The 15466-nt window shown below is 44.6% G+C and overlaps 1 protein-coding gene across 1 annotated transcript in view; it reads left to right on the top strand.

Moving 5' to 3' along the window:
- Positions 1-13064: 13064 nt before the first annotated feature.
- Positions 13065-15466, top strand: part of RBM27 (RNA binding motif protein 27) — a 60972-nt gene continuing 58570 nt past the window's right edge. Inside the window, exon 1 of the mRNA XM_073651280.1 lies at positions 13065-13395. Within this exon, the coding sequence (XP_073507381.1) occupies positions 13337-13395 (59 nt within the window). The 5' untranslated portion in view covers positions 13065-13336. The remainder of the gene's footprint in view (positions 13396-15466) is intronic.

Raw genomic sequence — 15466 nt, forward strand, 5'->3', positions numbered from 1 at the left:
ATACCCCATATGTGACCAAAAACTAATTTTGATGCACAATGCAAAGCTCAAAAGGGAAGAAGCACCACATTGGAGTTCAGATTTTGCTGGACTGGTTTGAGGGTGCTATGTCACATTGGCAGAGCCCCTGAGAGGTGCCAGGTCAGCCGAACCCACTCCTCCCCCCATAAGTGACCCCATTTTACAAACTACACTTCTCAATGAATTCATCTAGGGGTGCAGTGAGCATATTGACACCACAGGTGGGTCACAGAATTTTATACCATTGAGCAGTGAAGAAAAAGTTAAGTTTTTACCACGAAAATTTTGTTTTAGCCCCAAATCTTACATTTTCACACTGGGAAATGGGTAAAAATGGCACCAAAATTTGTCTCACAATTTCTGCTGAATGTAGAAATACCCCATATGTGGCTGTGAGCTTAAAAACTGAAGTTTATTATAAACATGATTAAAAAAATATCATCTTAAAAAATAGCGCTTTTCAGTGGCATGTACATCACATTTTTCTCCTGCAATTGTTCCACCCTGCTGCCAACACTAGCCACAAATGGTGAGCTGGATATAAAACTTTTTTTTTTCTTTTTACTCCCATATGTGCAGTACTGCTTAGCTATACGACGAGACTCGGGAGGTATGGAGCACTATTTGCCTCCTGGAGCTCAGATTTTTCTAGAATAGTATGTGGAATCCATAGATAGAGCCCCTAAATTCTAGAAAACCAGAATCCCTCCTCAAGTGACCTCATTATTTCAGAGATTTACACGGAACCCCCGGTGTAAGCACAGAGCGCAGAATAAATGTGCGGCAAGCCTTACTGAGATCTTTGGAAGGCAGAATGAGCAAATCAGCAGCAGGTGAAGAATTGTTTTATTTTTTTACGCTGTTCCTCGTTCAGTATAAGTGATTAGACAACTTTATTCTTCGGGTCGGTGCGATTACAGCGATATCAGATTTATAGCGAGTTTTTATGTTTGGCTGTTGTCACACACTACCCTGTGTAGGCAAGTTGTATTTTAGAGGATTATTTTTATTATTGATCAACAACTATGTTCTCAATCAACCCAAAAGACTCATAAATATCCAAGCTTAATATTTTGGAAGTTGGAGTGGGATTTTTTTTAGATTTGGCTATCTTAGGAGGATATCTGTTTGTGCAGGTAACTATTACTGTCCCGAATTCTTAGGCAACTTAATAAAAAACAAATATAATCCCATCTCACTTGTTTATTTTCACCAGGTAAACCAATATCCGTGCACAAAATTTAGAAAGAAACATTTCTGACATACAAAAACAAAAATAATTAGTGATCAATATAGCCACCTTTCTTTATGATGACACTCAACAGCCTTCCATCCATAGATTCTGTCAGTTGCTTGATCTGTTTTCACTCAACATTGTGTACAGCAGCCACCACAGCCTCCCAGACACTGTTCCGAGAGGTGTACTGTTTTCCCTCCCTGTAGATCTCACATTTTATGATGGACCACAGGTTCTCTCTGGGGTTCAGATCAGGTGAACAAGGGTGCCATGTCATTATTTTTTCTTCTTTTAGACCTTTACTGGCCAGCCACGCTGTGGAGTAGTTGGATGCATGTGATGGCGCATTGTCCTGCATGAAAATCATGTTTTTCTTGAACGATACTGACTTCTTCCTGTATCACTGCTTGAGGAAGTTGTCTCCCAGAAACTGGCAGTAGGTCTGGGAGTTGAGCTTCACTCCATCCTCAACCCGAAAAGGTCCCACAAGTTCATCTTTGATGATACCAGCTCACACCAGTACCCCACCTCCACCTTGCTGGCTTATGAGTCGGAGTGGAGCTCTCTGCCCTTTACTGATCCAGCCTCTGGCCCATCCATCTGGCCCATCAAGAGTCACTCTCATTTCATCAGTCCATAAAACCTTTGAAAAATCAGTCTTAAGATATTTCTTGAACCATTCTTAAAGTTTTATCTTATGTTTCTTGTTCAAAGGTGGTCGTTTTTCAGCCTTCCTTACCTTGGCCATGTCCCTGAGTATCTCACACCTTGTGCTTTTTGATACTCCAGTAACGTTGCAGCTCTGAAATATGGCAAAACTGGTGGCAAATGGCATCTTGGCAGCTTCACGCTTGATTTTCCTCAATTCATGGGCAGTTATTTTGTGCCTTTTTTGGCCAACACGCTTCTTGCGACCTTGTTGGCTATTTTCCATGAAACGCTTGATTGTTCGGTGATCACGCTTCAAAAGTTTGGAAATTTCAAGACTGCTGCATCCCTCTGCAAGACATCTCACAATTTTGGACTTTTGAGAGCCCGTCAAAACTCTCTTCTGACCCATTTTGCCAAAGGAAAAGAAGTTGCCTAATAATAAAGCACACCTTATATAGGGTGTTGATGTCATTAGTCAACACCCCTCCTCATTACAGAGATGCACATCACCAGATTTACTTAATTGGTAGTTGGCTCTCAAGCCTATGCAGCTTGGAGTAGGACAACATGTATAAAAAGTATCATGTGATCAAAATACTCATTTGCCTAATAATTCAGAACAGAGTGTAAAAATACGCTTTTTTTGTTGCAAAAACTAGTTTTTGCATCTCCATATTTTGAGAGCTATAATTTTTCCATATTTCGGCAGACAGTCATGTGAGGGCTTATTTTTTGCGGGACAAGTTTGTTTTTAATTGTACCATTTTCGGGCACGAGACATTTTATAATCTCTTTCTATTCTGATTTTTGGGAGGCAGAATGAACAAAAACCAGCAATTCAGAAATTGTTTTATTTTTTTTGTTTTTTTTTTTATGCTGTTCCCCGTGTCATAAAATTGATAAGACAACTTTATTCTTCGGGTAAGTACGATTACAGCGGTGCCACATTTATAACATTTTTGTATGCTTTGGCGCTTTTACACAAAACTATTTTATAGAAAAAAAAAATGATTTTTGCATCGCTTTATTCTGAGAGCTCTAACTTTTTTATTTTTCCATTGATGGAGTTGTATGGCTTTTTTTTTTTTTTTTTTTGCGGGACAAGATGACGTTTTCAGAGGTACCATTTTTATTTACATTCGCCTTCTTGATCGCGTTTCATTCCACTTTTTGTTCAGAGGTATCATGACAAAACATGTACTTTTTTTTTTCTTCATAAAAATATTTATTTATGGGTACAATATATTTTGATTTTTTTTTGTTATGTTGTGTTTTTTTAAAAAATATTTTTACACATTTTTTTTTTTCACTTTTTTATACTTTTACACTTCGTCCCACTATGGGACTTTGACTAATTGCAGGCTGATCGCTTGTATAGTAGAGGGATCTAGGAGCATTCCTATACTATGCAAACTGCAGTTCTGCACTGCTCATAATCTGGCAACTTTTTTAGCTCTGGTGACCCGGATGTCGTCATGATGACATCGGGTCACCATGCCAACGATCGGGACCCTGCGATGACATTGCGGGGTCGCAGATCCAAAGGCAGAGGGGTTTTCTCCCCTCTGCCTGCATGATAAATGCTGCGATTGCAGCATTTAGCGGGTTAAAGTGCAGGGAGCGGTGCGGGCACCGCTCCTGGCACGGAGTCCTGTGTGTCAGCTGTCAGAATCAGCTGACACTCGGCGGAGATCGTGCGCGTGCACAGCCTCTATGACCGCAAAATCGCCTAGATGTATCCATACGTCCCATGTCGGTAAGTACCAGGCCACAGGGACGTATGGATACGTCTCATGTCAGAAAGGATTTAAAACACAAGACCGTAAAAAGGTCTACGCGTTTCGAGCATGTATGCTCTTAGTCCCCAGGGGCTTTAGTGTTTTAATGTCACAATAAAAGTCATGTTTTAATCATACCTATCTACATGCTGTGGATGCTGGTTTTATTTGTTCTCTACGCATATGTCCTCAGCCCCTTCTATGATGCACCTGGTACAAGGTTACGTGTAGTTTGGAGAGTTGGGCGGGTCCAGCCACCCACATACCTCACCTCTGGGTTTGGTTATCAACCTTTATAATGGAGGCCGTTTGTTTTCACATGGTTTGTGTGTTTGGATGGAAAAGGTCCCTATGTGTAGTTGTCTCCAGACTGAGCTAGGATACTGGACGCTACCCAGCCTGTGTGCTCACAGGACTGGTTAAGCAGAGACTTGCTTAACCCTAGAATGCATACCTGGGGCCTCGCAGGCCCGCCCTCTTAATTGTTTTCTATTTTCTGCAAGATTTCTTTAGTTAGAATTTTGAAACTCTAGGTATTCCTCAGGTATATAGTTGTTTGTCATTTCCAGTTGGTCATTTATTTATTATTTGCACACGGGCCTAAAAGGCCCCAGGTATGTGAAAATGTAGATTTTTATGGTCATGCGTTCTAGGGTTAAAGGATAATTTATTTTGTTTGCCTGAACTAAAGGCAGTTTGTTTCCTTTTTGTTTTTGGATTATGAAGTAATAAACCGACATGGACTTTTAAAGGAACATGCTTCCTGTTTGCCTCCGGTCGCACCCAAGTGAGTAAAAACCCTACAATAGTGTATAGTGTACAGGTAATACAGTGATCATCAGTGACATTATACACAGGAGCTCTGTATATAGTATACAGTGTATAGTCTAAGTGTACAGGTAACACACTGACTCACCAGTGATGTCTCTAGTTGAAGTCCTTCATCTTAGCTTTTCTTGTTCACCCAACACAGTCCACCATCACTTCTTCCAGCCAGGACTCGTCTCTGCAGAAAATAACACACAGTTATCTAGAGCAGTTTCCAGAGCAGATTCCCCAACTTCTACACTGCACCAGATGAAGAAAAAAAGTGACAGTGCCGCCCTGGAAAAGTAACAGGACCCCCTCCCTGCCGAAAACTGTATCCTCAAAAATAAAATGCATCACTGCAGTAATATTATTCTTTAATTAGTCCCTATAGTAATAATGTCCCACATCCTGCTCCCATATGCACTTCATTGTGGACCCCACATGTCTTCATCCTGCCCTCATATGTTCTCTCATCCTGCTCCCATGTCTCCATCCTGCCCCCATTCTGCCCGCATGTCTCTCCATTGTGTTCCCATTTGTCACTCCATTGTGCCCCCATTTGGCACCTCCCATTGTGCCCCCACGTTACCACCCATTATGCTACATGCATATGACATCTTTTTCAGGCGAATTTCAATCTGTGCGTTCAGCGGCTCTGAATGAGATGTTCTGCCACCAAATACTAAATACCCGGATCGGCTATCATGCTGTCAACATCAGCGCCGCAGCCAACAACAGGCACAGAGAGCAGTGGTGGGGAGACTAGTGAACCCAGGGAACATGAGTACAGTGCGGTTTCCTGTCTTTTAACAAACTGCAACTGAGACAGAATATTGTCTCCTTTTAGGCCACGTTCACACATTCAGTATTCGGTCAGTATTTTACCTCAGTATTTGTTAGCCAAAATCAGCAGTGGGTAAAAAATACAGAAGTGGTAACTAGTGATGAGCGACCATGCTTGTCACTACTCGTGACTCGCCCGAGCATCACAATGCTCGAGATGCTTGTTACTTGGCGAGTATTTTTTGAATGTTTGGGCGGGTGCTTGAATCCCCGTCCCACATGTTTGGTGCATATTAGGCAGCTAATTAACATGCAGGGATGCCTGACAGTCGTTGTAATGCCGTAGCCATGTTGATTGTGGCATTACAGTAATTGGCTGGCCGCATAGCGTCATTGGGTCTGTATAAGACCCGGGATCCTGTGCTCGTCACAGTCTACCAGCCAAACAGGCAGAGTAGGGAGAGCTGCAGCTCAGTGAGGGAGAGAATTGGTGCTTATTTTAAATAGCGATTCCACACCACAATTATTAATTTCGTCTACACTAACAGTCCTTGTAAGGGCTCATTCTGATGAATATTAATACTGCTGTTAGCAGTAGTAAGGCAGAGTTTGTGGAGACCTAGTATAGTACAGAATAGGGTCCATTGCACGTTGTTTCTGCTGCTGGAACTCATATCAATAGCCCTAGATATTAGGGCTAATAATATTCTTTTTGCTCTTAATCCTGATAATTTTGGTGAAAAGCAATATAATACACCATTTTTACTGCTCCACATGCTTGTTAACAGCATACAGCCAGATTTGGTTGATTTAAATAGCATTGCTGTATTGTGCAAGTAGAGAAACTTGTCCATCATCTCAGGAGGTCAAATATTACTTCCGTAATAATCCTGCACTTTTGTGGAAGCTGCCAAATATTATACTCCATTTAAAGTCTGCCAATTGTGCATTCAAAACATATCCACACTCGGTCACTGACCAATAGCATCGCTATATCGGCACTGCATAAAAAATTGGTCATCAGACGTGATCAAATATTACTGCGGTTATAATCCAGACATTTTTTGCAAGCTGCAAAATATTATACTCCATTTAAAATGGGCAAGGCGCATGGTAAGGGACGGGGAATTGGACGTGATGCTGATGGTGCACGCAGAGGCCGAGGCCATGAGCAAGATGAAATTGTGCCTGCTGAGGGAGCACAACAAGCACCCACATCATGTCAACCTACCTTCCTGTCCCACTTTCTAGGGGGCCGCAGAACACCACTCTTGAAGCCAGAACACTGTGAAAAGATTATTGGTTGGATAGCAGATAATGCTTCCAGTCAGTTTGCTACCACCATCCTGTCTTCCACATGGTCCAATCTCAGTAGCCATGAATCTGGACCACATATTTCTCACCCTGATCCTCTTTCTTCCCACCAGGGCGAGTGCCCGGAGAAAAGTGATCCCACAATTGGACACTCCGCAGAGCTGTTCCGATTTCCATTTATAGATTCCGGCTTCTCGCTCTGTCCGCTTCAAGCTGGGCATGAGGAAATCGAATGTTGCGATGCCCAAATATTTGAGCAGCCACAGTCATGCGAAGGTGGGAAAGTGCAATTACTGTCGCAAGAGATGGATGATGATGAGACACAATTGCCGGAGTGCGTACGTGATGAACGATGAAGTCACTGACCCAACCTGGGAAGGTGACATGCTTAGCGAGGACAGCAGCGCAGAGGGGAAGGGAGCAGTAGCACTACAAAAGGTAGGCAGAAGCAGTGGGGTGGCCACGGACACAAGGAGGGCAACTGTTCCCCAAAACAGCAATATGAGGGGTTAGGTCTTCCCGAGTCTGGCTCTTTTTTTAAAGACTGTCAATTTAACCCAGAAAAGGGCATTTGCAACATCTGCCCCCAGCAGGGGCAGCAAAACTACCAACCTGACCACCACCAGCATGCTCAGGCACATGACAGCAAATCATCCGACTAGTTAAGACGAACGCCAGGGTCCAGAAACACTGTCTGCGAGTGACACCACTGCATGTTGTGCGTGCACGCCAATCCCCTGTCCATGACACAGGCGAAGATGCCTCTCACCCTGCACCTGTCGTTGCACACTTGCAACCACCACTGTCAGCAACCATGTCCTTGTCCCAGCGCAGCGTTCTGTTGTCCCTACCTCAGTCCTTGGAACGCAAGCGCAAATACGCAGCCACCCACAGGCCACAATACTAAACTGCCACATTTCTAGACAGCTTGCACTGGAAATGTTGCTTTTAGGCTCGTGAAGATGGAAGCTTTCCGCAACCTCGTGGCGGCGGCTGTCCCTTGGTACTTGGCCCTAGCTGTCACTATTTCTCCCAGTGTGCCGTCCCCGCCTTACACAAGCACGTGTCCCAGAACATTACCCGTGCCCTCATCAATGCAGTTACTGGGAAAGTCCACCTAACGACGGGCACGTGGATAAGTGCTTGTGGCCAGGGACAGTACATTTCACTGACGATACACTGGGTGAATATTGTGGAAGCCGGGACTCAGTCGGACCCTGGGACGGAGCACGTCCTCCCCATGCAGAGGATTGCAGGCCCTGGGTCAATCAGGGTTGCCCCCACATTCTACAGCTCCTGCACCTCCTCCTCCTCTTCAGCCTCCATCTCCAAAACGACCACATCAGTCGCAAGCTGGAAACATTGCCTTGGTCAAGCAGCAACAGGCTCTGCTGAAGCTAATCTGCTTAGGTGACAAACCGCACACCGCTGCAGAGTTGTTGAAAGCTGTAACAGAGCAGGCAGATCTGTGGCTCTCACCGATAAACCTACAACCAGGCGTGGTCGTGTGTGACAATGGCTGGAACCTGGTGGCGGCTCTGAAGCTTGGCAACCTCGCACACGTACCATGCCTGGCCCATATGCTCAACTTAGCGGTTCAGCGGTTTCTCAAAACCTATCCTGATCTGCCTGTGAAAGTACGCTGCGTGTGTGCCCATTTCCAGAAGTCAGCTACAGCTTCCGCTGCCCTGGCAGTTCTTTAGCAGCATTTGCAGCTTCCAGCTCACCGACTGGTGTGTGTTGTCACCACGCGTTGGAACTCAACGTTGCATATGTTGGGAAGGATTTGTGAGCAGCTGAGGGCAGTTGTTGAATACCAGCTTCAACATGCCCGTTTGTATTCCGGTCATACTCTGCACATAAGAGCTGATGAGTGGGCATGGATGTCTGACATCTGTGCTGTTCTCCAAAACTTTCAGGACTTGATTAAGATGGTGAGCAGCAATGACGCCATAATTAGCGTCACCATCCCGCTTCTCTGCCTACTGAAACGCTCGCTGCTCACAAATAAAGAGGAGGCTTTGCAGGCAGAGCATGATACGATAGAGCATGGAACTATACAGGGAGATGCTACATAGCCCAGCCTCATCTCATCTCATCTTAACGCGGAAAGAATGATAATGAGGAAGAGGAGGAGGAGAAGAAACAGGAGCTGGTTTCTTGCACTACAGATGGTACAACCCACACCACATTCATACCGTCTATTCAGCATGGATGGCCTGAAGAGGGGGAGGACCAGGAGGAGGATGAGGAGAACATGGACAGTCATTTTCTTGGTGGGGACAGGGAAGTCTTGGCTGTTGGCAGTTTGGCACACATGGATGAGTTTATGTTCCGCTGCCTTTCCCGTGACCCTCTCATTATACACATTTTGGGCAAAAGTAATTACTGGTTGGTCACACTTCTAGACCCACGCTACAAGAAGAACTTTCTATTTCTCCTTCCCGTGGCAGAAAGGTATAATAAAATGTTGCAGTACCAGAAGGCCCTTGTTGAAAAACTATTAAAAAAAAATCCTATCTGACAACGCTGGCGGCAGATGTCAGTTTCTTGGACAACCAAGGAGTACAGGCGAGGGAGACACAAACCAAATGCAGCAGAGGAAGGGGAACACTGTCAAAAGGTGTGGGACAGTTTTCTCAAACCCTCCCAGCGCCCAGGCCCTGATGCGCGGGGTACTCTGACAAGGAGAGAAAAGTTTTTGGAAGATGCTGAAGGAGTACCTTGGTGACCGTACCAGCGTCCTCCGTGATTCCTCTGCGCCTTACAACTATAGGGTAGCCAAGCTGGACACGTGGCATGAACTGGCTCTACACCTTGGAGGTCCTGGCCTGCCCTGCTGCTAGTGTTTTTTCAGAGTGGGTTTTTAAGCCACAGGCTAACTCATCAAAATGAACAAGGACTGGATTGAGCCAGACTTCTCAACACCACCAGATGATAGCAGCAGAGCAGAAACTCAAACCAGTGTTTTTTTTTTTTTTTGTTTTTGTTTTTTTTTTGGGGGAGTGGGGGGTGGGAGTCTATTTCCATGCACGCCTTCACTCCCAGACATGGGTATACGCTTCAGGTTTGATTTAGTCTATTTTATGTCGTCCTCCTTCTCCTTCACCACCATATCACCAGGGTGACCATCATGCAACACCCACAAAACATTGTTTTTTAAGAGTGTTTATGATGCCCGTAGGAACTATTTTTTTTTAGAGGCCTACCTCTTATCATTCTATAAAATATATATGTATACCCCCAGGGGTAAATGTTTTTCAGCCCATGCACTTGGTGCATGGGCATTACCAGTCTAGGAGACCCACTACTTAATAATGATTATGAATCAGTTAGGAGAAATATCCAAGGCCGGAGTTACCGAAAAAAAAACCTTTATTAATCCATATAAAATCCAAGAGGCCAGATGCATAGAAAAATTGCAACCAAGACAAGTGTAAGGGGTAGATTTCAGCAGCAAACACGTTTTGGATAGTAATCCTTAATCACTGCATATCCATATGCAATGATTAAGGATTACTATTCGAAACTCGTTTGTTGCTGAAATCTACCCCTTATGCTTGTCTTGGTTACGATTTTTCTGTGCATCTGGCCTCTTGGATTTTATATGGATTAATAAAGGTTTTTTATCGGAAACTGGATATTTCTCCTGACTTCTTAATAATGGGGGAAAAAAAATTTGACTGAGGCCGTGTCTCTTCAAATTGGTATTTGAGTGCGACCTTATTTTAGGCAGCCCTTGCACTTTAATGCATATGCAGTAACAGTATAGGAGACCCATTCCTTAATAATGGGAAGGCTAATTCAAATTGATTCTATATTCTACAATATTAACTCTCTTATCTGAAATTCGCGTACGGGTGAGCTATTGCAGTGTGTATTACACGGATCCAGCCAGGGATTATTGCCTTATTCCCTTTCCTACTACAACCCAACAAAAAAAAAAGAAAAAAAAGTCTATGCTATCCCCTATTAATACCGCTGTTAGATGCATTTAGAATAGGGACAGGAGCTAGGTATCACTAGCTGGAAATGAATGTTCATTCTGGTCCCATATATCTCTTCCACAGTCCATAAAGAGATTGATTTCTTCCATATACTCATTGACCGATTCATAACTTTTACAGTGATCTGTACTCAGAAATGTAATCAAAGGTGACAGAAATGTATCATGCTTGACAGAAATTCATCAAAGTTGGCAGAAAGTTTTCAAATTTGACAAAAATTAATCAAAATTTAAGAAAATGTAATGATTTAATGTGTTCATTCGAAGTTTCTCTGTAGCTTCTGTATGTAAGAGTGAGAGACTTGTCGCTACTGGAGCTGGAATTACCACTTCATAACTCTCCAGTGCTTTGTTTCCATCCATTTCTGGGTCCTTCTTGAAGTATGTTTAGGGTCATTGTCCTGATGGAAGACCCATGACCTAGGATGCAAATCCAGCTTTATGACAATGGGCACTACATTGCAACCCAAAATCCTTTCTGAATCTTCACATTTCATGATGCCTTGCACACAGTCAAGACACCCTATGCTAGTCAGCAATTCAACCCCTAAGTATCTTTGAACCTCCAACATATTTGACTGTAAGTACTGTGTTTTTTTATTTGTAGGCCTGATTCCATTTACAGTAAACAGTTGAATGATGTGCTTTACCAAAAAAGCTCTATCTTGGTCTCATCTGTCACCAAGACGCTTGCTGGCCCTCTAAATATATTGGAGGCCGCCTGCTGGCACTCTATAAATTGTGAGGGTCGTCTGCTGGACATCCAAATTTCAAACTTTGCAGAATGTATACGAAAAAGAAAATTTTACCACCTCAGATGGATACGCTATATTGCATTAGCAATATACGGCTATGCAAAGCATAGCTGGCTGATGGCCCTCTAACAATAGTGAGGGCCAACTGCTGGCCCTCTAACAATAGTAAGGGCCGCCTCATGGCCATGTAAAAATAGGCTTTGTGACTTTCAGAGTCCCTCCTTCATAAATTAAACAGGATGTGACTGATCATGTCTCACACACCACATAGCCAGATAAGGTAGTAAAATGTTCATATTACATTTACTGGTGAATGTATTTTTCACCATTTGAAAGCAATGTAAAAATGCATCAAAAACACTACGTGTGAACATAGCTCAAGGTGTGGAGGAGCATTTTTGTTTTTGGTTATTTATTTTGCCTTATATACAAGTCATTAACCTGGAAAAGGATGTTTCTTAACATTTTTTCCAGGAAAATCCATTTTAGCTTTGTTTTTGTATGTTTTATAGTGAGTCCGTAAAAGTGGCGTAATACTCTGACAACATTGTTGACAGCAGTGATCTGGGAGTCAGAGATGCTTCCAGGGGTCTTCCCCATGCTGTTCCCATGTCATTTAACCCTAGAACGCATGACCATAAAAATCTACATTTTCACATACCTGGGGCCTTTTAGGTCCATGTGCAAATAATAAATAAATGACCAACTGGAAATGACAAACAACTATATACCTGAGGAATACCGAGTTTCAAAATTCTAACTAAAGAAATCTTGCAGAAAATAGAAAACAATTAACAGGGCAGGCCTGCGAGGCCCCAGGTATGCGTTCTAGGGTTAAGCACTGTTCCCATTGATTACGGCAATCTTTAGGCCCTCTGCAGACCGCTGGGGGGAGCCGCCTGAAAAATGCTCGAGTTTCCCATAGACTTACATTGGCCTCGTTGCTCGGGTCGAGCACCCAAGCACTACGACTTCCTCGACCCGAGCATTTTAGTGCTTGCCCATCACTAGGGATGCACGTGTTTCTATTATACTTTTCCTCCTACTGTTCCACTCCTGGTTTTGGCTTACACATACTGAGGTAAAAAACTGACCAAACTATGCAATGTGTGAACATGGCCATAATGAATGGGAGCGCTGGAGTGAGGTGCGCCTATTTCATTAAGAGACACGCACGGTGCTCCTCCTCCAGTAGCGTTACTCCGTCTCTGCTCGGAGTGCAGGAAACCTCCCGCCACTACAGTGGTGCTAATTCCTATGAATTACTGGCTTCGCCATGCTCGGTCCCGTGCCCCCCATTTTGGGTAAGCTGGTTGGGCCTTGTGTAAAAACCCCAACTTCGAGTTGTGCAAAAATTTACCAACATTTCAGATTGTTCTACTAGAAAAGTGTTGAAACCCCCTAGAGGAGTCAGGCCCCACATGTGTAGTGAGTGAGCCTAGCCTATAGCATTGGTAGCACAGGTAGGTATGCTCCAATGCCAAGGTGTCATGGCGGCTTTCAGTGTCTTATTATTGGAGCCCTATCGTCACATAACGGCAGCGCTCAGCGCCATGACTACCACAGCAGTAACCGCCGGCAGCCGCTTGTGTGCTGGTTGCACTCAGACACCATGCGCTATTACAACCCTTTTGGCCATGGCTCCGCCCACTAAAGACTGAGCGCGTGTAGTCCGGCCCCGCCACAGCCCATTGGCTGGCGCACGTCACGGTCAGTATTGTGATTGGCTGTTTGGAGCTGTCCGTCTTCCGGTCCTATCGTAGGCCCTAATGCCTGCCTAAGTTGTGCCGTGCTTGGGACGGGAGTTGAGCCGGTTATTGGTGTCCGGTCAGTGCGGAGATTGGCTGACGGGCAGGAAGCTTCTCCGGGACGTGTGCGAGAGACGAGGCAGATTCCGGCGGGAGACGAGGATGGTCGCTGGGATCGCGCTGCTGGCACGTTAGTGGTCCCCCACACCCCCAGTCCTGCCTCAGCCGCCGACATGCTCATAGAGAATGTGGAGGCCTTCAAGACGTGGCTGGCCAAGTTACTAGAGCCTATGTAAGTGCGAGCAGCTCACTGGACGGGGGACTGGGCCTTGTGGCAACAAGTCTGGGGAGGGGGCGGTGCTGCATGGCTTTGTGCCCGGAGAGGGTGACAGCTGAGGGGCATAGGAAGCCCTGGCCCACCGTATGTATAGGCTGTAGCATGTATAGGAGTGCATGGCTGCCGACACCATGAGCATACAGCACTGTGAGGGCAGCATGCTGCAGGGACTGAGGGGTTAATGGCTTAATTGGATCAGTGATCATAAGGCAAAGTGAGTGAAGGAGAGAATGCTGATCAATATGTGGTGTGACCACACTTTACCTCCGAAGCAGCATCAATTCCTCTAGGTACACCTGTACTCCGTTCTTGAAGGAACTCAACAGGGAGGTTGTTCCAAACATCTTGGAGAACTAACCACAGATCTGTGGATGTCGCCTGTGCAAATCCTGCGTTGTCTTCATGTAAGACAGACTTGACAATATTGAGATCAGGGCTCTGCAGGGTCCTTGTCACCACTTCTAGGACTCCTTGATCTTCTTTCCGCTGACTCTGTCCATGTTTGTGCACCTTCTCCTACACTCAAGAGTATGCCCCTGACAGGATGGCGACTTAGGCACCCTAGGGACCATTGATGGTGTGCCTACCGTAGGGGGCCGTTGATGGTGTGCCTTTTCTTGTATAGGAAAACCATACGTGTACGTAGGTGCAGGTGATCAACTATAGATTTCTCTTTTGTTAATTGATAGAAATAAACTATTAACATTACGATTTTGATTTTCCTCACTTGCGTACAACCTCAGCACAGTACTGTAATGTGGTTACATCTCCAAATATACTAAGTACATGCGGCGCCCAGATATGCAGATCCCATGTGGTGATATGGCACACCCTGGCGTCTGTACTATGGCATGATACAATGTAGCCCTTCATCAAGGGCTTGTCCAGTTTTGACATCCCGCAGCCCTGAGAATGGAGAATGCCCCACTTTTCAAGGTTTTGTTGAAGGGATTCTTCAGTACAAACCAGATGTGGCTGATTTAGGGGAAGTGTACAAGACAGCTACATTTGCATGAAAAGGTTTTATCAGAAATGAGAAGTCTGCAGACAAAGTGCGATATGCACACTCTCGATTGCCTTCCGTGGAGGCAAAGTGCATACCTGGAGTCATGTACCAACTAGACTCCTGCTCTTCTCTCAATAGAAGAGAATTGACAGTAGCAGAATGAGACTAGTCGGCATGTGACCACAGGTTTGCATACACTTAGTCACGTGGTCACCCACCAGCACAGTGCATACAGAACAATCATGACAGTGAGCAGACTTTCCTTTCAGTTCAGACAACCCCTTATAAAACCTGATAGTGTGGTGACCCCATAATAGCGGGGTCAGCAAGATAGTGTATAGAGGGCTGTGTAACTCATATGTGCATTGCATAGCTCATTTCGGTGGGTACCGTTTTGCTTTACTATGAAATGTTTCTGCATCCCAGGATCCCTCAATCAGCTCCTTGTCAGGGTGCCAAAAATGTAGCACAAATGCTTTGCTATGTTCTTTGCAGTGTTTTTGCACTTTCTTTGTTTTCTATTGTTGCAAAAACTCTGAATGAATTGACATGTTGCAGATTTTCAAGAACACTGTAGTGCTCAAATTTAGGCTAGGTGCAGGTATACTCTCTCATCCCAAGAGAATTGGGCTGTTTTATGCAAATCAAAGTGAGACTGGATGAGGAAAAAATATTTCTCATTCGTCTCCATTCTGTCAGTCCGTGAAAATCTGACTTCACTCAGATGTCATCTGAGTGCAGTCCAATGTTTTCAATGGACTCCTTGCATCGTCGAGTGTGATTCGATAATGTAATAACTTTGCAACTCTAGTATGCTGCGATTTATGTGTACCTCAGACTGGCTCGGTTAGAGGGAAAAAAAAATCAGAAATGTGCATGGCCCCATAGAGTAACACTCGGAACATGCACTCGGACCAAAAATACGGTCTTGTGCACGAGCCCTTTGTCAGGAAAAAAAAAAGCGTGTGTATGAGAATTCTGAAATCCCAGCTTTTGCTGGTATTGTACAACGCTTTTGTG

Source organism: Phyllobates terribilis, unplaced genomic scaffold, assembly GCF_046119375.1.
Source record: "Phyllobates terribilis strain yellow unplaced genomic scaffold, ASM4611937v1 Scaffold_11__3_contigs__length_659146591, whole genome shotgun sequence".
Taxonomy (NCBI): domain Eukaryota; kingdom Metazoa; phylum Chordata; class Amphibia; order Anura; family Dendrobatidae; genus Phyllobates; species Phyllobates terribilis.